General features: G+C 35.5%; 1 protein-coding gene and 1 long non-coding RNA gene across 2 annotated transcripts; one reads left to right on the top strand and one right to left on the bottom strand.

Moving 5' to 3' along the window:
• Positions 1-1,423: 1,423 nt before the first annotated feature.
• Positions 1,424-14,236, bottom strand: LOC123527600 (arylsulfatase J-like). The gene is made up of 3 exons (XM_045307186.2): positions 14,090-14,236; positions 11,005-11,815; positions 1,424-2,615 (listed from the first exon to the last, which is right to left on the bottom strand). Exons 1-3 carry the CDS (start codon positions 14,092-14,094, stop codon positions 1,884-1,886), a joined length of 1,548 nt encoding a protein of 515 aa, XP_045163121.2. The 5' UTR covers positions 14,095-14,236; the 3' UTR covers positions 1,424-1,883.
• On the top strand, positions 3,041-8,241 carry LOC123536752 (uncharacterized). Its single transcript, XR_008367115.1, has 4 exons — positions 3,041-3,184; positions 5,215-5,353; positions 6,025-6,114; positions 7,784-8,241. It is a non-coding gene; the product is annotated as an uncharacterized LOC123536752 (long non-coding RNA).
• Positions 14,237-23,025: the final 8,789 nt, after the last annotated feature.

Genomic DNA, 23,025 nt, shown 5'->3' on the forward strand with positions numbered 1-23,025 from the left:
CGTGTATGAATATATAATAACCGAGTTTTTCTTATAATCGAGTTACTTCGGAAAGCTTACGATGGCTTCATAGCGCGTCTATAGACACTCGGGCCTAAAAAAAAATTCTTTGTTTCCGGTAATATGCTCAAAAAAATTAGGGTAGGTAGGTCGGAAATTTTTTTTTTGATTTTTTTTTTTATCAAGGGAGACTCTTCGGAAATTATTTTTGTGTCAAAACATTAATATAAATAAGGGGGTTATGCCTTTAGAGCATCAGGAAGTTGATTTTTAACATCACTGACCATGTTTAAAGCATAAAATGTGCAGTTTGGCAACTGTTTGTCAAAAAGTTGAAAAAAATATTCTCCAAGGCCATAAAAACATTTAGGGTCGGGCCAAATATTTAGGGTAGGTCGGGATACCGGAAACAAACAATTTTTTTACGCCTCATCATTCGCATACCTGTCTGGCCTTTTTGACCTTTGAAAACACTCTAGCGATATTTTGATCAGAACGTATTCACTCTATTGAAATTTAATAAATGTTTATTCAACCATATTTTGCAACTTGAAAAAAAATTAAACAACTTTGGTACCATGTAAGACACATCTTACTTGTATCATCACAAAATGTGTACATTCTCACCGTCGACAAGACATTTTATAATGTTTAAAAATAAAAAAAAATGTCTCCTTGCAATTGGACTCTATGTTGTTATATCTTCTGGTCCTTTTTGGCTTGTGGAATCCAATAATTATATATGTGTAATAGATTTCCGCTAAAGTCGTTGCTAGGAGGCGTGAGGGAAATTGACATTGCATTACATCTCGTGAACAGACTTCTGATGTTATGTACTTGCTTCTAAATGATTTTTAATAGATTTCATTTATGAGTAAGTAATGTTTTTTTTTTCTTCAAAGGGTGAAAGCCATGTACATTTCCCAAGAATTCATTAACCCCTATCATGCTATCCACGACTGATTCCGTCATTGAGACCAGAGAAGCTCATGATCATGCTTGCACTGTTCGCCATTCAATGAGTATCTTTTTGGTAAGTACCCCTTTTAACGGTTACTGACACTGTCCAAATTGAAAGATGGACAAGTCTATTATAGAAATTCAGCACGATACGGGTTTAACGTTTCAGTCAGTTGGTTACATCTGGCGCGTTTTGTTTGGTTTTAACATTAATTGTAGGTCATATGGCGCTTTTTCGGCATTTGGTGGAGGCAGACTCCAGGAGCGCCATCTGGCATAATTAAAGTATGAAAAAGTTCTACACCCTTGTAAAATTTTAAGTTTCAAAAACATACGGTGACGGCCAAGTGACTTTAAGTCAAAGACTTTTAACTCTCGGCGTCTCTAGGTTGTATAAACTTTCAAACTAACATGAATATACCTAGCTATTAAGGGTAGTAGTTGTAAATCAATAGTAATGATGTTAAGCAGTATATAATTTATTTGTATTTGCATAACAAAGTTCAAAAGGAGATGTAAGATAGAGTATTTTGTCTTTAACATAACTGTAATACAACAGAAATCCTAAAAATACACTTAAACAAATAAAGTGTGAAAAGAAAAAGCCAATTTTCTTGTGTCTATGTACAAACATCAGCACAAAATTAATTTTATCATAAAAGTTATTTCTGGAGAATAATGGGAATGTCATGCCTATTACGAGTGGTACAGGGTTTTTTCATCCGGTATTCGTTATTACTTAATGATCAATTATGTTTTTTTTACAGAAACTAATTTCTTCAAAAGGAAGAACACTTGCATTGCAAAAAATAATATTTCTAGTCCTAGTTGACAATGCACAGAAATCAAACAGTTCACCACTATCAGTTATTCAAATACAGCATATATAGAATTTAAGTTCGAAGCCTGTAGCAAAATTTCCCTCAACACCATCCTGGTGTCCAGAATCCGCCGAACTTTCGGGGATCCGAACGAGGATCAATCGCGTAAGTTTTAGGTTCAACGTAACTTTTCCAGTACTCATCCAGTTTCGCTTTCAGTTGGTTTACCACATCTGGGTACGATTCGCTAACGTCTTCGTGTTCTGTTGGATCATTTTTAAGGTTGTATAGGCCATCTCCCGCCCATTTTCTGTCATGTTTATATCCTTCTTTTATCCATTCCTCTCTTTGTTTCATTTTATCTTCTGTAGCGAGTCTTGCATAATAATCGTTTTCATTTAATTCATCGTCAATGTCTGAATAAATTTGGTCAGGTTTGTACCAGTCACTAAACGGCCCTGGATATCCTTGAATAAGCTTGAAATCACCAACACGTATTGCAGCATGTCCCTGAGAACCTCTCTGTTGGGAACTATCTAAGTTATATACCAGTTCTTTTCTGTTAGATTCCGATCCAGTACTTATAGCTTCCCACTGATTTATGCCATCTATTTCGTTAGTGTAATCTGGAATAGTTCCCCCAGCGGCGGCAACAATTGTAGGATGCCAGTCAACAGCATGCATTAAACCGTTGTATGTATAGCCTGATTTTTCTACTCCAGCTCCAACAACGAAGGAAATTGCTCTTGTTCCTCCTTCAAATATTGTCGTTTTGCCTCCGCGTAAAGGATAGTTGTTCCCAGATTCTGTTGGCATACCTCCATTGTCGGTAGTAACCCAGCAAACACACGACGTCGCAAAGACGTCTTTTTATAGTTGTTTTGGGGTCGCGACGTCGGTGACCAGAATCCGACGTTGTTCCAACGACTTTACACCGACCAAAGTCCGACGTCGCTATCCCGACGCTGTTCCAACGGCTTTACAGCAACCAAAATCCGACGTCGCTAATTCCGACGTTGTTCCAACGGCTTTACAGCGACCAAAATCCAACATCGCTATTCCGACGTTGTAAAAACGTTGGAACAACGTCATTAGATCTACTGAAACTTTAAAATATTTCAAGCTGCAAAAATAATTTCATTGCGTGAATACTTTATTGCATTTTTGTCGTTTAGCGCTATTCGTCATGTCGTGAGGTTAGTAACATTAACCATCTAACATTAACTCGAAAGAGTTCCGTCCCAAGATTTCCGACATGTGTTCGAAATTGACCAATCAAAACAGGTCTAGCTCACGTGCCTTTTTGCGCTCGTTCATGTTGTTGATCGGAGTTTTGAAAATTCGTGGAAGTATTTAAAAAGCGCCCTGTACAGATTATATGTCAAATCATGGCTTCTCCACCTGTAAGTATGTTGTTAGTTTTTACAGCAGTTATTTTTTGTCATGACGTTTTTAATACTGTTGAAGTTATAGCTATAACTTATATTGTCATATATTTTCGCGGTAGGCCTATTACCGGTAATTTGTATGTTGACATTGTTGTGCTGCATGAGGATAAATTAATAATTATGCATTTAGGCTAGAAATGGACTTACTTAAAATATCTTGCATGCGATGAAGATCAGACTATCAACATTTTGCAGTCTTTTAACTGTTTACAGTGCAAAAAATAGTTAAAACTTTCCATAAATTATAAAGGTTTTGATAAGGGTTTTTAGTTTATAAATTCACGTATGCTTAGTGTCTAACAGTTACATGCCATTTGTATGTTGATATCTGTCACCAAACAGCATTACTTGTTGGAAGCGGCTAGGGTGTAGTAGTCAAACTAATTTTATGCGGGTCATGAAAATAGGACTAGACTAGATGGTGTTTGTAAACAAATCCGTTGTAGTTTCTATTTTTAGAACTGATAAGACAGTGAGCGGCTAGACGTCCATGTTTTTTTTTTGTAAACAGTGATGTTTTTCTAACTGCATCAATATTCTTAAAACACAGATTCTATCAATATTTTTTTTTATCAATTCTGATCAAAATTCTATCAAGCCACCAAAAGTCTGTATATGAAAAAAGTCCCTGCCCATCCCCCCTTCTGCATAATAACGTGCAATGCATTCACATGCCATCCACCATACAACAAGAAAATTTAACAGAAGTGCCAGTGTGAACAGGTTGTTCCATTATCTAAAGACAACAGAAATATAGCCGGAACTATGCTTACTTGTCGCTGTCACCATATTGACTAACATAAAATCAACAGTTTTAACATTTTGTTTGTAGTCAAAGCCATTGCGTGACGTCACATGTTTTAGAGATTTCCTGAAAGAAATCGTGCCAAATAAGTTTAGACATGTTGAGACAGCGACAGTCAAGTTATCACACTGTCCCGAAACATCCTGTTACGTTGTATTTGGACATCTCCATATAATATAATTTATTATACTGCTTCACATTCGTTTGATACCTGATGATTCTCTTCAGAAGTAACATAATAGTCCAACTAATTTGATGCGATCCTAGGAAATGTTGGGATAATTCTTTTCATATGGGCAGTATTCCATAACACTCGAAAGACCAAAATAGTTGAAGCAATTTCCGATGAAATTTCATCGCTGCCAACGCTTTACATGCTATAGGTTTAAATGCCGATTATTTTCAAACATTAGTCATAAATTCAAATAAACTTACATGTATTGAACGGGATTAAATTTTGTCAATGATTTATGCCAAAATTATCAAATAATAACCAAAATTACTTATTTTCTGGTGATTTAAATGTGTATGTAACTGTACACGATTAAATTTACCGTGTCTCTACATGCAAATATGGCAAAACGCAAAACCAATAACTTTACATGACTGTGTACTGTGATTTATATTCCATTATTTTGGTCCTTCAAAGTTTTGACGTTTAGATTGCCCGTCACAAATATAAAACAATCTGAACGGCGAATTATTTTGACTAGTAACATATATGCCTCGTGCAGAAAACCTAGGATCTGTTTTATAAAGACTTTGGTATGTCTGAGTTTAGTCAGGCATAAGTTTTCATTAACCTTTACCCTGCTAAGTTTCTAAAATGAACTGATCCATCGTTCAGTTTGGACAGTACCATCTATTTTTCGAAGGGGTGTTCACTGAAAATTTACTGACTGAATAGCGAACAGTGCAGACCATGATCTGCCTACACAGATGTGCAGGCTGATCTTGGTCTGCACTGGTCGCAAAGGCAGAATCACTTGTTGCTAGTAGGCTAAAGGTTAACCGTAAACTAGTTGTGAAACTGATTCAAGGTTGTTTACATTTAAAATGCAAGACGTTAAATTCTCAAAATTTATTTTATGCATGGGTGTACTACTGTTGTGTGTGCTTAAAATGTAGATTAATGATTATTACAAAGTAGCTCTAATTTGAAATTTTTTGCTGTTGACAGGTTTCCATGTTGTCTGCTGTTGGAAGAACATCTATGAGGGACTGTGAATAGAATCTTTATCTTCTGCTTATATACAACACTTACTCATGGGCCAGTGGCACAATTTCTAGCTGTACAAGGATATCATGGTGTTTGATAAGTAAGTAATATTGGAATAAAGTTTCCATAAATTTATTACCTGTTTTTTTACTTCCTCTTGAATAAAATATGCGTGAACTGAAACTCATCTGAATCGTGTTTCACAAGCATTTTTGTGCATGTTTTAAATTTAGAAGAATACTTTAAGAGAATGAAAAATAATAATTATGCAAGAGTTGTATTTGTCTTGTGTCAAGTTTTTGTTATACCCACTTACGGTGAGCTTGATATAGTCGCCACTTTCGATGTATGTGCTTGTGTCTGTCTGATTTTGTCCGAACCATAACTTATACATGCATGAACCAATCTTGTTTATATTTGGCATGAATGTTTACCTAAGTGAGAAGGTGTGCCATGCGTGAACCCCATGTTCCTGTCTCAAAGGTCAAGGTCACAGTTAAGAGGCCTACGGTCATACTGAAGTTTGTCCAGAGCAGTTCTTCTTCATGCATGGTGGGATTTTGATGTAACTTGGCATGAATGTTTACCATTATGAGACGGAGTGTCATGCGCAAGAACCAGGTCCCTAGGTCCAAGGTCCACTTGACAGCTGGCGGGCTCAACACTCTGCTCCTTGGCATACTTGTCTTATTGATTTAATTTTTAGTGATATAGATTCAAATTGTACCTTTTTTATTAACTTTTTATCACCAAATTCATTCTGTTTCACAGGTTGATGACAATGAAACTAATGACCATGTTAACATCAGAGGAAAAGCAAACTGGGAGAAGAAAGGACAACATTGTTTTCGATCTTGAAGGGTAAATATTTAAGAAATGATATTTGATCATACTTACGTGAGAATGGTGTTAGTAAGAATAGAAATTCTAGCATTTGAATGAACCCGTCCAATGTATTCAGGGCTCCAGAAATTTTGAAAACTCAGTATGTCCGAAATGAATTCACGACATCGGCGCTATCCCACCCACTGTATTACCGTATAAACTTTGTGATAATGTAAAGAAATTAGTATGTCATGCATTAAAAATGATACACCGTCACCTTACCATACATTTAACTTTATACATAATTCTAATATGTGTGATCGTCTTCTAGTTTTTAACAAAACGTTTAGGCCACACCAAATTGATAAGTTGTTCATCGGATTTTTTTCTGAAAAATTTGAGGCGGCGAGCGAAAAAATAATTTAAATATTTTTTTTGGTTTTTGAGAAAATCAGGAGCGAGCGAAGAGCGAAGAAATATATTTGTCTTCATTTGGCTCTCGACTGACTAATAAAAACCTTAAAATAGAATGTATAGCCCTTTTAAATTAAAAAGTAAGTCCCCAGGGATTGAGAAAATCTAACCCGCAGACGCACAACAACGCGAACTCATGAAAAAAGGTAATAACATTGTCATACAGTACACTGTAATCAAATATCGAATCGAATATTTACTGCTATGAAAATGTAGCATTCTTAGCTGACTTTACAAAGTTTTTGATACATCAAATATCTATGTGAGTGTTGCTAGTTCTATTAAAGCTTCTGTTTTTAAACTTAGAACAGTTATTTACTGTCAAAGTCTACACCAGGAGAAACAATACTCTTAAGTCTGAATCTAGAGTTACGCCCCTTTTTAACATAGAATATTTTTAATTAAGTTTTATATAATGACAAATAGCTCTGTACTTTAATAGCTTCTGACTATTATGTCCCTTTTACTGGCAAAGCTCTGATTTAGAAAAGTCGAGCAAGATGTCTTATGTACAGCTCTTTTTTCTAACTTTAAACTTTCATAACATATTAAATTTGTTGAAACAAAGTCTCAATTAAGGTCTGAAATGGAGATTAACGTGCATTAACGTTAGTCTACTAAATGATTGGAAAATTTGAAAATCAAAACTGTCCTGAAAACAACTCGTAATGTAAATTCCTTACCCCACCAACTTTCGTATGCAAATGCTGATCATTTGGACTGGAAAAAAACAGAAAACAGATAAGTGACAAGCATCAATAAGTATTTACTCTTACCAAAATAATGTAGATTGATGTTATCAAACAAATTAGTATGTTTTTCTTCATCCAGTTTCAATGAAATAAATCGATTTTTTGTAGTATGTAATTTGGTAAACATTTGAGGAAAATGGCATAACTGCATAAAGGGGAAATAACTTTAATGTAACTAGATATAAGTATTATGATTTATTATAGACGATGTGTGCGTAGTATGTATTTATTTTGATTAAAATCCATTTGAGAACAATCTGGGACTGGAAGTATAAGCATTTATACACTTTTACGTCCGTAAAAAGTAGCGCACCAAAAAAGTTTGGATTGATTTTTTTCAATGGGGCGAGCGCAAGCCAAAAACAAAAAAAAATATTTTTTTTGTGTTTCTGAAAATATATGAGCGGCAAATCCGATGAACAACTTTTTAATTTGGTGAGGCCTTAAGTTTACATGTGTGTTAAAATGTATATTTTCAGCCTGCGTAGACATAGGACCAGGAAGGGGAGCTAGGAGTGGGAGAAGTGCCTGTGACTGATATATGCACTATCAGATAGAAATCCAGTTCAAAAGGAAATCTGAAATAGTGAAATAGCAGAAATCATGACTTACATACTGTGTAATCTGCTCTAAAACACAAACATTTGAATTTAAATTAAAATGTGTTAAATGCAAAACAGTTCTACTTACAAAATGAATCTTTCAATAAATTCTAAATGCAGCTGAAAAGTGATATACATGAAATGTGTGAAAACAGTGCAAGTTAAGTTTGATTTTTTGTTGTATACAAAACTGAAGAACTTGTATCCAATTCATTTTCTGGATGCACAGTGTTATTGGAATTTTTTTCAGATAATTTAAAATTCTACAAGGTGAAGAAATTTCAAATAGTATCTCAAGAAAAAAAGTTTGCACAATGAATTGTTTTTCAAAAATTTGCAGTTGTTTGTTCATTGTTTTGCCAGTCCATTACACTTAAACTTTACTTTATTTATTCTTAATATTTTTGTGAATGGATTAGATTACTCATTCACAAGGCAAAATCAAGAATTTGTTGGTTAAGGTTAATGTTGTCTCAAGCTAAGTGATGGGCAGACTTAATCCATTTGTAGTGATTTTGAGAATAATTAAAATAATTTGTCACATAAATCAATATTAAATGACCTGGCTGAAAGTTATATATGGAAAAAAAATGTATTTTGTTCAGATTGTTCTACATAGAACTTTTTTGCAAGATTTTTTATTAAAATCATTTTCGGAAACTGCATAAAAGATGCCGCAATTGGACCTTTATAACTTTACTATTTGAACTATAGGAATAGCTATCCTACTCGATACGGCATCAGCTTTGCGTCACACATTGGTTAAGTTTTTGGTACCAGTTTACATTTTGACAAAACCTTTGGGGATAAAGGTTTGAAACTTTCAACACTTGTTATCATCACCATATCCAATTTTAGGCAAGGGCACATAACTCTACCAAGGACTTTTGCTGAATTAGGGTACCTTTTATTTCCTACTAGTTCATATTTTGTGTAAACTGTTTGACATATGACATTGAAACTATTATTATACCATAGTCTGTATCTGTAGGTAAGAGTACATAACTCTTACAAGTATTTTGGCTAAATTATGACTCTTTTTGGACTTGGAAATTGGTACAATTTCTTACCAGTCCATGTTTTGTGAAAACTGTTTGATGTGTGGCTTTGAAACTTGAACACTTGTTATTATATGATCGCCATCTGTAAGTAAGTGTTCATAACTCTGTCAACTATTTTGGCTGAATTATGGCCTTTTTGTACTTAGAAATTGGTTCAGTTTGCGTACAAGTACGTGTTTGTCAAAACTATCTGACATATGGCTTTGAAACTTTGAACACTTACTTACTATCATGATTTCCATCTGTAGGCAAGAGCAGATAACTCTGTCAACGAGTTTGGATAAATCATGGTCTTTTTTGGAGTTGGAAATTGGTTCAGTCAAACTTATTGGAATGATTAAGCAAGATATTCCATTAAATAACAATAAATCTTGTGCAGAATGTAGTATACTAAATTTGAAATATTGTAGAAAATTTACATTCCTGTTGCATTTTTACCAATATCTAAATTTTATTCTCAACTGTTTTAGATCACATTTCTGTGTCAAATACACATTCTCTGCTAAACTTTTTGAAAGGAAGATGTTGAAAAATTTCACCCAAACTGGGGCTGAGTAACTTTAAGATTTTAGCTAGACTGTACAAACTATATGCAGAGCTATCCTACTTGTTTTCTGTCAGCATCTAAGATCAGATTTCACAGACCGAAGTGTGGTATCGAACCAGTATTTCTTGAATTATTTAAAGGAATTTTAGGCAGTTTCACTCATTTATGGCTATTATTCAATGCTTTTTGTTCAAACATAAAGTAATTGTGTAGGGATAACGCATGTTTTTCGTGCTGCAACATCTCCAGAATCCCGAGGGATTGGTTGGTACCCAAGCCAGGTACCAATGATTCCCGAGGGATTCTGTAGATGTTATAACACGAAAATAACATGTGCTAACGCTATTCTGGCATAAAACGCAAAACCAAGTAAATGAATATATTGTCCCTCAACGTCATTAAATTCCCATGAAATGCGCGGTAAAGTTTGTTTTATCACGTTCACGTCATTTCCTTTTGAATTATTCGTTTTGGGGCCGTAATACGTTTACGCTTTGCCACGGAACGCGCATAAATAAAAAGGTGTTACAACAGCATGTGAGCGCGAGAATCTCTCTGTTAATACACGTTTTCTCTCCTGTTAAGACACCCCCGAAAAATGACAATAACAGCAGTTTTATGCTAGAATTCAAGATAATGTTTCTTCACTTAGTATCAAGTTTTAAAATAGTTAAACATGCTGCTTCTATGACAGCTCTTGTTTTTATATGCTATGACACTTTATTACATTCAAGCAAAATGGTTGCCCATTTCCACAAGTGTTTATCGTTGTATTCCTTAAAGAAATATTTTGTTAAAAAGCTATTGAATAGTCGATTGACTGTTGCTGTCCCTGAACAGCTCTTTTTACAGATCACATGCATCAACAAAATTTATTTTTGATTGAATGGTATATGTACTTTTTAATAAAAACATTTCAGTTGAATCATATTTAGTATGTTTTCTTACTAGACCCAGTATGTTAAGATACGTCTTGTGACTATTCTGTTATTCAGTACACTTCTGTTTAAAACCATAGACTGTTGGGTTTTTTTTGTGCTTTTAGACGAAACAACATTGAGAAAAGATGTCATTCAAATGTAAAAAATACATCTTTCCAAAGTTGTTAAAAATATGTCGTTCCAACACTGCAGAAGACGTCAAAACACCTTTCACAATCAAAGAAAAAACTACGTCTTTCAAACGTTGCGAAAAAGACGTCTTTCCAAGGTGGCAAAAAAGTCGTCAACGCACCTTTCATTATCAACCAAAAAACAACGTTTGTCCAACGTTGTGAAAAAGACGTCAACACACCTTTCATTATCAACCAAAAAACAACGTCTTTCCAACGTTGTGGACAAGACGTCTTTCCAACGTTGCAAAAAAGACGTCTTTCCAACGTTGTGACAAGACGTCAACGCACCTTTCATTATCAACCAAAAAACAACGTTGTTACAACGTCAGGAAAAGACGTCATAACAACGTTGTAACAACGTGGTGTGTTTGCTGGGAAATATGATCAAGGTGTCGTCCATCATTCCATTGTCAGTTAGCGCCGTAGTTATATTGCCTATAGCCTCGTCCACAGCAGATACCATGCCGCAATACTGACGTCTTTGTTGGGTTTTGATATTAGGGTACATATCCTCAAATCGTTTAGGGACTTGAATAGGAGAATGGACCGATTGGAACGGAATGTACAGAAACAGGGGTTTCGATTTATTGTGATTATTTATAATCATTTTACCTCTATCTGCATACAGATAAGCAGAATATGTGGTATCATTTAGATTTTTCTTGTTTTCATGAAAATCAATTCCAGGTCCGATAACTTTTGTGTAGTAATCTTCCTTGCCCTCGTAATAGCCATAGAAAGAGTCGAACCCACGGTACATTGGTGTACAATTCCAGCTGCAGGATCCAAGATGCCATTTTCCAATTATATGGGTAGAATATCCAAGTTTCTGCAGTTTCTGTGGGAAGAACTCTAAATCCAGCGGAGAACATTCGTTCGTGCCAGGTATTATTACTCCGCGTTGCATTCCAAGTTTGAATGGATATATGCCTGTCATCCAGCTGTTTCGAGATGGTGTACAAACTGGTTGGACGTATGAACTGTTAAGGATAACGCCCTTGTAGGCAAGCTTGTCGATATTAGGTGTGAACATAGTAGGATTATGGAAACCAACGTCGTTCCATCCGAGATCGTCAGCAACGATGAAAACAATATGTCGAGGTGTAGCAGAAGCTGATGTTAGACATAAAACCGCAGTCAACCATAGAGCTCCCAGTATTTCTCGATTCATGACCATTGTTGTTTTTCTGAAAAAAAGTCAATAGTCAGAACATGAACTTATTATCTATGTTTGTGCATTGTGTACCAGATATTTATAGTCACTTGCGTTATTACAACATGCCCTTTGCCAATATAATACGAGTGCAATGAAAGAACTTATTGGTTGTTATTTTTTTTTACTTTCCAGAGCTTAACAATTAATCAGTTCAAAAGCCACAAAACCATATATTTATTAAAATAGTAGGTCATCACGTCAAATAAATACATCAATATTCGGATGCACGCAATTCTCAAGTGATCAGCAGTAAACTTGCTCAAGGCGTTTGTTTTAAAAATGTATTTATTCGTAATGTCTCAACACTATTACAAACAGAACACAATATTCCCTTCATCAGATTGACAAACGTTAGATATGAATATGATATACATTTAGTTGCCTAGAAATTTGTTCACGAAACATTTTTACTATAATCATTACAATTTTATGTACGTGTGTTTTCGTTGTTACGGTTATTAGCAAATACTATGATATATTCAACTAAAGACATGACTCCGATAGCTTTGTCAGAAAAAAAGAAAAAAGATGCTGTGGAACAGTTAGAGACGAGGTTGGTATAAACACAGAAACAGGAAAATTTATGCTTTGTCACAAAATTTACTGTAAAATGAAAATGCAGTTCTACAACGGTAGTTTTTTTCTTTCTTTCTTTCTTTTTTTAATCTTCCTCGGTTTTCTAGTAATAAAACTATGTCTCTTTACGTCCCACCAGAGAAATGATTGTATTCTTTTGTAATTATAAATGATTTCCTTTGAGAAATTGATACTGAGAAATACAAGTATCTTCTTTATCTTTTACAGTAACAAATTGACAATAACAAATAGGAGGTCAAGACAATATCGAGGGGCGCATACAATGTATATGCATAATAGATAAAGAAGCAAAAAACTTCTTTCACATACGCCCCTCGATTTGTTTAATGTTTAAACCAATGAGGTGCTATCTCTATTTTACATCCATTGTCTAAAACTTTTATTGAATAACTCATGCAGTGTATGTATTTTGTTAAGTTTAGACCACACTTTGTTTCCTTAGTGTAAAATAGCTCTTTTGTATCATAACTCGGTGTTTTTTCTTATAAAATTTGGTGCAGATAATTCCTATACTCTTGAGTACAGGGTGTGGTAACTAAAAGTGTGCAGGTATTTAATACTCGCACGCTAGTTACCGCACTGTTAGATAGGAAAGAATGCCAGTATCTGGAACAGTAGACAGCAAGGTGTATTTTATTGATTTTCTGCTCTAGCACTGGTTTATTTTACCTGGGTTTTACATATTTGTAAAGCAAGGATTTTAAGTACTCACTGAACTGCTGTATACGCCTAAAAGTTCCATATATGGATGGCTATAATACAAAACAGAAAGAACATTAAAACTCTCGGGTAAACAATTTATACTCGGGGCTACGCCCCCTCGTACAAATCGTTTACCCTCTAGTTTCAATGCTCTTTCTATTACTTGTAGCTGTGTTTTTAAATACGCTAAAAACAGTTCGAGTGAATAGCACAGTTGATAAAGGTTGTGATCGAAGGCCTTAAATTTTCCACCTGTCTTCTTGTAGCATAGCTGAATTTATATATTTGTTAACTTATCATATGATTTTGAGAGAGAAAAATCAGGTTACTAGGTTATGTTTGGTATTTAAATGATTTAACTCTTAGCCTGCTGCAGGCGAATTTAACAGCCTTTGCAAACAGCTTGGAACCAGATCAGACGCCGATTAAATCGGCGTCTGATCAGGTTCCAAGCTGTTTGCTACTCTGACAATATTTCTTCCAATTTTGGAGCAAATTGAATGAACTTTACAATTTTAGCAGACGACATTTCCAGCAGACGACAATTTATCTAGCATGCTAAAGGTTAAACTCATCAGATACATTCAAGCATTTCATGAATAAATCTAACGCGTATATATATCCTTGAACGATATTGATCTGAAAATGAACAAGGAAGCAAAAACACATATTTTATCATTAAGGTCTTACGATAAACGCTAATAAAAAAAACAACATGTGAATACTATAATTTCTAAATGCTTTTAAATACACTGTATAAGTGTAAATAGATACTATGTAAACCATAACATACACATAACAAATTCAAAATGATATGTATACGTGAGTGCATACGTATGTATAACGCGTATTTAAATTATATCTACATCGATACTGATTATAGTTATGATTTTATTCAAAAGAAGTTAACATAAATTATGTGTGCTTACCAGAAATTAAGGTATACCTCATCAATAGGAAATGCGTGTGTTTTCTGCATACATATCCTTAAATAGCTTTTTCCAATCACATGACATACAATGACATACACTTATAATTGTTGAATAAAGGCTCTTTCAACGAGTTTAAAAAACGGGCTCATATTTCATATCTATTTAATCTACTGGCAGGCCCGTAGCTACGTTGAGGCAAGTGAGGCAGTTGCCTCGGTTAAAATTTGGCATGCAATGAAAAAAGTAATTAAGTACATGTATTTCAATTAAGAATACAAATGGTACCAATTCAAGTTCAAGTTCAAAAACATAGGGTAATGATATATTACACCCATTCAGAATGACTTTACAGTAACAGCCGTAATATAGATCTAAAGCCTATTAGATAATTCTTAATCAGATTTAGAATTATGGATCCGCATACTCATAAGTAAAAAATCAGTACAAAACTACATTAAAAACACCAAATTTAAAGTAGTAAAACATAGTCACAGGACCCTCCAGAATGCACCATAGACGACCTAAAGAAAAATATTCCAGAGGGAGCATGCCCCCCCCCCCCCCCCCCCCCCCCCCTAGACTGCCTCGGTTAAAATTAGCCTCTGGCTATGGGCCTGACTGGTATCATACCTTAAGAAACACATGACTCACGAGACACGCATGATCATAGATAATTTTTCCTTGATGTACATGTGTAATGCATGCATTATGCAATTTTCAAAATGACTCATTATTAGGTTTTATGGTAAATTTACCCCTTGTTGAAAATCTAGCACATTAGAACTGCATGTTATAACAATTTGTGACAGAAAGAAATAGATTTGAAGGACTTTCCAAAAACGTTACTACTTACAGTTTAATTGTTTTAAAAATACGATAAAATAAGTATGCACAAGACACAACCTTTATAAAACTATGGAATCCTGTTGGGGCCATTTATAATGTCGCCGTCGCGTTTGTGGATTCGACACACGACAACGCGAAGTGACATAGCGACATTGCGAAGTGACACCCGACAATCGCAAACGACGGCGACAATCCCAAACGATAATGTCGCGATATCCACTTTAAAATGTCGCCTTTCAAAAGCACGATATATCGCGATGTCACTTCGCATTGTCGAGCGTCATATCGCATTGTCGCTATGTCACTTCGTAATGTCGCGATGTCACTTCGCGTTGTCGTGTGTCGACCCTGCAAACGCGACGGCGACAATATCAAACGGCATGCAATAATCACAAACGACGCTCGACAACGCGAAGCAACATTTTCCAAATGTCGTATCGTATGTCGCGTGTCGCGGGTTCTGGTGAGGGTCGATGCGCGACAATTCCAAACGATACACGACACGCGAAGTGACACTCGACAATATGAAGCGACATTTTCATAATGTCGTATCGCATATCGCCCGTCTATCGGTGAAAGGGTAAAATAAAAAGCTGTATTTCCGTACTTTTCCATACCTTAAATGTCCATGTTTTTCATTAACTTCAAATAATTGTAGAATGTTACAAACACAAGATATTTTAATGAAATAACTTTTATAAATTAAAATCAAACATTGTCTAAACGGATGTGTAACTTGTATAATTTTACCGCCGACGGTTTCGTCAAAGGACCGTCTCAAAATGTATCAATTTTCGTGAAAATATGCATACTTCTTCATATATTAAATAGATAGGTGGTCCTTGTCTGAGAAGTCATATCTTCATAACCTGATGTCCGATTTTAATAAATGATACCTTGTTGCAAAGGGCAAGCCAGTACCTAGAGAAATGAGGCCATGTCAGGTTCGAACCCGGTCTGCTAGGGTTCAATGTCAAATTCCGGTAATATGAACTTGTCAGAGCAGTCAAGACAGTCCTGGAAACCCAAGCACTACCTACCTTCACTGAGTCCAATGACACCATTGGAGCAATTCTCATGGCTCCCCGGGTCAGACCAGCTTAGTCTTGGCCAGCACACTACCGTATATAACAAGTTTAATCATTTTCTGATACCTCTCCTGAGCTCTGATGGCATCATATGGACTTGTAAGTAGCTTAAAAGTAAAACCAAAACATCTACGAACATATTCATATATATATGGTATAGCTAGGTACCTGGGGTGTGGAGACTCGAACAAGGGTCAAAATCTACCATAGTGTCATTATCAACTGAAATTCAGTATAAATTACAATAATAATAATTTTAAAAAAATAAGACGGGTATCAGAAAATGATCAAACTTGTTATATGCGGTAGGGTGCTGGCCAAGACTAAGCTGACCCGTACCGGGGAGCCAAGAGAATTGCTCCAATGGTGTTATTGGACTCAGTGAAGGTAGTGCTTGGGTTTTCAGGACTGTTTTGACTGCTCTGATAAGTTCATATTTTGAGAATATTACCGGAATTTGACCTTGAACCCTAGCCGACCGGGTTCGAACCTGACGTGGCCTTTTTTCTCTAGGTACTGGCTTGCCCTTTGCAACAAGGTATCATTATTAAAATCGGACATCAGGTTATGAAGATATGGCTCCTCAGGCAAGGACCACCCCTCTATTTAATATATGAAGAAGTATGCATATTTTCACGAAACCGTCGGCGGTAAAATTATACAAGTTAATATCCGTTTAGACAATGTTTGAATTTAATTTATAAAAGTTATTTCATTAAAATATCTTGTGTTTGGAATATTCTACAATTATTTGAAGTTAATGAAAAACATGGACATTTTACGTACGGAAAAGTACGGAAATACAGCTTTTTATCTTACCCTTTCACCGGTAGACGGGCGACATGTGATACGACATTATGAAAATGTCGCTTCATATTGTCGAGTGTCACTTCGCGTCTCGTGTATCATTTGGAATTATAGCGCGTCGACCCTCACCCAAACCCGCGACATACGATACGACATTTGGAAAATGTCACTTCGCGTTGTCGAGCGTCGTTTGTGATTATCGCATGTCGTTTGAAAATGTCGCCGTCGCGTTTGCAGGGTCGACACACGACAACGCGAAGTGACATCGCGACAATACGAAGTGACATAGCGACAATGCGAAACGACGCTCGACAACGCGAAGTGACATCGCGATATATCGTACTTTTGAAAGGCGACATTTCAAAGTGGATACCGTGACATTGTCGTTTGGGATTGTCGTCGTCGTTTGCGATTGTCGGGTGTCACTTCGTAATATCGCTATGTCACTTCGCGTTGTCGTGTGTCGACCCCACAAAGGCGACGGCGACATTATAAATGGCCCCAACAGGATTCCGTATAAAACGGCTATCCTTCTGTTTGAGTTAAGTATGGTTTGACATTTTTAACATTAAACTTTATATGAACAGACAAATAGCATGTCATTACATATTAAAAGTCTGCTAATCTTAACGTATGAAAGCTTAACCTTTAATATATGCACCCTGTTGCGCTAGCTGAGGCCATTTTTCACGAGTCTTACTGTGTCTTAGGATAGCATCAAATCTCACACATTCCATGTCGTGTCACGTATCTGCTGTAGGTTTCCAGAGCTCCGCCTACAGGTGCCTGGGAACGCCCATTAAACCAATGAGTGCGAACAAAGCAAGCTTCCGGTTTTTCAACGAACTGACAGCATTGACCCGAAAAGTTATAAATATGATTATTTAATTACTGTCTTGGCCGCGGATTGTGCACGTTTTAAACAAAATATTTTAAATGCAGCGTAGTGTTGATTTCACAGACCTAATCAATGTGCCTGAGTGTCCATAATAATTTAACGGACGCATCATATATGTAACACGGCAGCCTAAATAAATCCGAATATCATTATGAAGTATTGGTCTTATTTGAACATGTAGGCATGTAATAAACAGAAAATTCGTTTATCTTCACCAACTAGCATAAGATAGAAAGAAAATTTGTTTGTTTTCAGTGAGGACTGTGCCCCCGTGAAATTATTACGTCCGACGTATAACCGCCCATCGTGCATAAATAGTGTTATAACCTTTTTGCTATAAATTATTTCTTAAACAAATCCTTTAACGAACATCTCAGACCAGAACATTAATTTGGAATTTCGGAACTTCCATAATATAAATACTTATACAGAATAATATGTTGAAGCAGTGTGTGACTTATTTGTTTACAAATAAATAAACATGTTAAAGTCGATATTCTTGTTTAATAATATCTGAAGTTTATTTTCACTCAGTTAACATACATTTAGCTTACACTGGTCGAATGTGTTGTAGATCTGACACGGACTTTAAATACATGATGTATCCTTCTGTAATATGCTTTGGGATTCACTTGAAGAAAACACACCAGGAACTGTGTTAGACTTACCTTCCCATGCTTTTAAATCATTATTTTGATATACCGTCATTAGATGCCTGACACGACCGCGCAGACTTACATTCAATATGCGACATGTCAAACACACATACGAACATATGTTTTAAGTTCATCAAGTTTAAGAAGCCAGTTGGAAGAATAACACAGTCGAGAATTGGGTTCATGTTGCCGTCATGCAACCGCCGACTTTACACTATAGGCCAAAGACATATTGCATACCATGCACTTCAGGCAGGTAAGAGCGTCTCACCTGGAGTGCACGATACGCAGTATGTCTTTTAACACCTTTTTATTTCATAATCACAGTCTGGTTGCAGTTTTTCGACAGGTAGGCAATTTGTGTCATTTTGTTTTGAAATTTATGTCATAGAATAGATACTTATCTCGTTTTAACCGTTACCCGGCTAAATTTCTACTATCGACTGGTCTATCATTCAATTTGGGCAGTACCATTTAAATTTCGAAGGGGTATTCAATGAAAATTTACAGACGGATTAGCGAACAGAGCAGACCATGATCAGCCTGCAAGAGAATCAGTTGTCGCCAGGACGCTAATGGCGCCCGGGCAATTCATTTACAGAAATTGACTGTATTTGAAATCTTTTTGAAGTAATTCTTAGTAAAATCAAGAAATAATATACAATTTATGCATAAGATCATTTACTCGTCAAGTTTATCAGGTTTTAACACGCCGATTTGAAAACTTTAAAAATGGCGGCGGCTTACAATATTTTTGTTTAACTACAGTGGGATATTAATGCTATGATTGGCTGAATTTTTGACAGGCGAGTAGGCGGGGTTGACAATCGGTTTATCGGTAATTAAATCTAGAATATGCATCATGCAGATTTACAACTTAAAGAAAACGAATTACAGTACTCTGAAAAGCGCGGCGATTTGGATTTCCGGAGGCGATAATTTGGCGAAGTGGCCGACTTTAGGTTATAACACACTAAATAGTTGTTGTTCTTTATTCTATATAAAATTGACCTATTTCCAATGACCGCAGCACACATAGGACCCATTTTAAATTTCTGTAACTTACATTTTCTTGAAGAATATTGTCAGTGCTAACTAAAAATCAAAAGAAAAGTGGGGGTCATGTTTGATGCAAGAAAAATAATTCCAGTCAAACACACAAACTGCAAAATCAGCTAAAAAATGAGACCCCAAATTATACTGGTGGTGTATGATCGAAGTTTCCATGAAAAATTTTGTCATGTTGTTATTTCATTATGAAAATGCTACCTACATGTCAAGCATAGATCTGTCATGTGATTTTAGCAAAAAAATTGCAAAGAAAATAAGGAAAATAGCTCTACAGAGCAAAAAAACTGAGGACTATTTGTGTCCGCCATTATGCGACTACCATTTTTTTCGCGCCATTTTTCTATTTAGTGTCTGTATGCCTATAAGAAAAACTTTTTTCTCTGACAGTGTGCCAGTTTCATTTGAAATGTACAAGAAACCCAAATGCATGAAGAAATACAAGGTTTTAGCTTGATATCAACAGTTTCCAAGTTTTTACGGCATTTTCAGTACCACAAGACAAAGTGTCAGATTTTGTCAAAAATATCTGTCGCGACATAATTTTGAAGCAGTTACCCTAAATTCAGCCTTGTTTTGCCCTGTTTTGACATTTTCTACTCTGATCTGCATGCAAATTACACATTTAAACTGTTATATATGTTCACTTTTACCTCTGATGGCCAGAAAATAGTAATCAGTAGCCTATAAATATGCAGTTTTTGAGAAAAATACACTCAAAACAGTGAAAATGTGATATTTTTGGATTTTATCTTCATTTTCAACAAAATTGCAATTAATTTGTCATTTTCTATCAAATTCTAATCAAACTAGCCCATCCCCACCATCATCTGGCCAGATTTCACTTTTTACCAGTGTCATCTTATAAGAAAAACTTTTTTCTCTGACAGTGTGCCAGTTTCATTTGAAATGTACAAGAAACCCAAATGCATGAAGAAATACAAGGTTTTAGCTTGATATCAACAGTTTCCAAGTTTTTACAGCATTTTCAGTACCACAAGACAAAGCGTCAGATTTTGTCAAAAATAGCTGTCGCGACATAATTTTGAAGCAGTTACCCTAAATTCAGCCTTGTTTTGCCCTGTTTTGACATTTTCTACTCTGATCTGCATGCAAATTACACATTTAAACTGTTATATATGTTCACTTTTACCTCTGATGGCCAGAAAATAGCAATCAGTAGCCTATAAATATGCAGTTTTTGAGAAAAATACACTCAAAACAGTGAAAAAAAAGATATTTTTGGGTTTTATCTTCATTTTCAACAAAATTGCAATTAATTTGTCATTTTCTATCAAATTCTAATCAAACTAGCCCATCCCCACCATCATCTGGCCAGATTTCATTTTTTGCCAGTGTCATCTTATAGGTTATAACACACTAAATAGTTATTGTTCTTTATTCTATATAAAATTGACCTATTTCCAATGACCGCAGCACACATCAGGACCCATTTTAAATTTCTGTAACTTACATTTTCTTGAAGAATATTGTCAGTGCTAACTAAAAATCAAAAGAAAAGTGGGGGTCATGTTTGATGCAAGAAAAATAATTCCAGTCAAACACACAAACTGCAAAATCAGCTAAAAAATGAGACTCCAAATTATACTGGTGGTGTATGATCGAAGTTTCCATGAAAAATTTTGTCATGTTGTTATTTCATTATGAAAATGCTACCTACATGTCAAGCATAGATCTGTCATGTGATTTTAGCAAAAAAATTGCAAAGAAAATAAGGAAAATAGCTCTACAGAGCAAAAAAACTGAGGACTATTTGTGTCCGCCATTATGCGACTACCATTTTTTTTCGCGCCATTTTTCTATTTAGTGTCTGTATGCCTTTACAGCGACAATATCGCTCAAATCGCCTTGTAGGATGATCCCTGGTACTTAGTTTAATCATATTTTATTGCATATAATTTTCATTTCTACATATATACATAACATGCATAATAAATAATCATATATTGAAATGAAAAGAACAGCAAATGGGTTGGACTTAAAGTTATGCCAACACTATAAACAGTCCTCCCCACTTCGTCATTATTACGTAGATTAAACCGATGACAGAAAATATCTTTAAGTGAAAGACAGGTAAAAATAAGCAAAAAAAAAGAGAAAAAAGTGATTGATTTATAAATGAGAAGGAAAAGAAAAATGCTATGTGCTGCTCTGTTCCAAACTAAGTCCCACCAACCGACCCCAGTCAACCACCCAAACCTCAGATGCGTTTTCTCTTAAATAGAGAGACTCCATAGGGAACAAAAGAAATAAATAAACATTAGGTTTGGTTAAATCGACCTGTATTCTTTATATATGTTTGTACTTCATTGAATATAGTTTGATTTTCTGCGTCGTTCAAGTTAGCTACACCAAAAGGGAGTTTTTCAGAACTTAATGGATTGAAGGTGTGAGTGTTACGAAATAGCTGAAGCCTTTCATTTCTGAATCTGTTGCATTTGAAAAAGAAGTGCTCTGCATCTTCTATTCCGTTGCCACACTGGCAGTTGGGATCTTCTCTTAAGTGATTCAAAAAAGGTCATTATTCAAGTTGCTACACATATTTCTCATTCTGGTATGATGAATTGTAAGAAATCTATCACCGTGTAAGAAAAATTATGGTACCTCGGGTGGTTTAAACAGTTTTTTTAGATTGGATTTAAATGACGACAGAGTTGGTGAATCACGAATATTATTCTCAAGTTCATTCCATAGCGCAAGAGATGGCGGAATAATAGATCTGGAGTATATTTCTGTTCTTCTAGACAAATACATGTATACAAAATTGGTGTCGTTTCTTAAGTTATACGGGGTAGTCTCTCCGACTGAACTTGGGAAAAGATCGTTTAAGAATTCCGGCAATAGGCCGTGCTTATACTTATAAATTAATGTCATTTTTTGTATTTTTCTGCGATCTGAAAGTGACACCCAGCCGATTTCGTTTAATAACCTTTCAATTGATACGGAACGCGTGAGACCTGTAACTAGTCTAGCTGCTTCATATTGAATTTTATCTAGCGAGTCTTTTTCGTATTGTGTACAGCTGTCCCAGACGATTGACGCATATTCTATTAGGGGTCTTAAGTAAGATAAATAAATCTGGTTAAGCGTTGTACGTTTAAGTTTGTATTTCAACTGACGCATAGATCCGAGGACTTTAGACGCGGACTTCACAATGCTATTGATAGGTACATGCCATTTACCATCTTGACCGAGAGTTATTCCAAGATGTTTATGGTAATCAACAAAATTAAGGACATTATTTTCAAAGGTAAGAGAGGGCAGCCTTGTATTAGATAATGAAAAAAAAAACATCACTTCGGTTTTTAATGGATTAAACTTTACTAGCCATTGTTTGGCCCATGAGGAAATTTTTTCTAGGTCAGAATTTAACGTTGTTTCCATAAGAGTTATGTTGGTAGTAGATACTGCAAGGGAACTATCATCCGCAAATAATCGAGTTGTACTTATTAATGACTCAGCGATATCATTTACGTTAATTGAAAATAGTAAAGGACCGAGCACTGACCCTTGAGGAACCCCGGCATTTACAGTTTTTGTGTTAGAATATGATTGACCGACGAAGA

Source organism: Mercenaria mercenaria, chromosome 14, assembly GCF_021730395.1.
Source record: "Mercenaria mercenaria strain notata chromosome 14, MADL_Memer_1, whole genome shotgun sequence".
Lineage (NCBI taxonomy): Eukaryota > Metazoa > Mollusca > Bivalvia > Venerida > Veneridae > Mercenaria > Mercenaria mercenaria.

What these genes read in the sequence shown, in the direction of transcription:
- LOC123527600 (XM_045307186.2), bottom strand. An exon ending in ACGACACCTTGATCATATTT is followed by an intron (nt 2,616 to 11,004) that starts CCCAGCAAACAC and finishes GTTTGCTGGGTT; the next exon opens with ACTACCGACAATGGAGGTAT.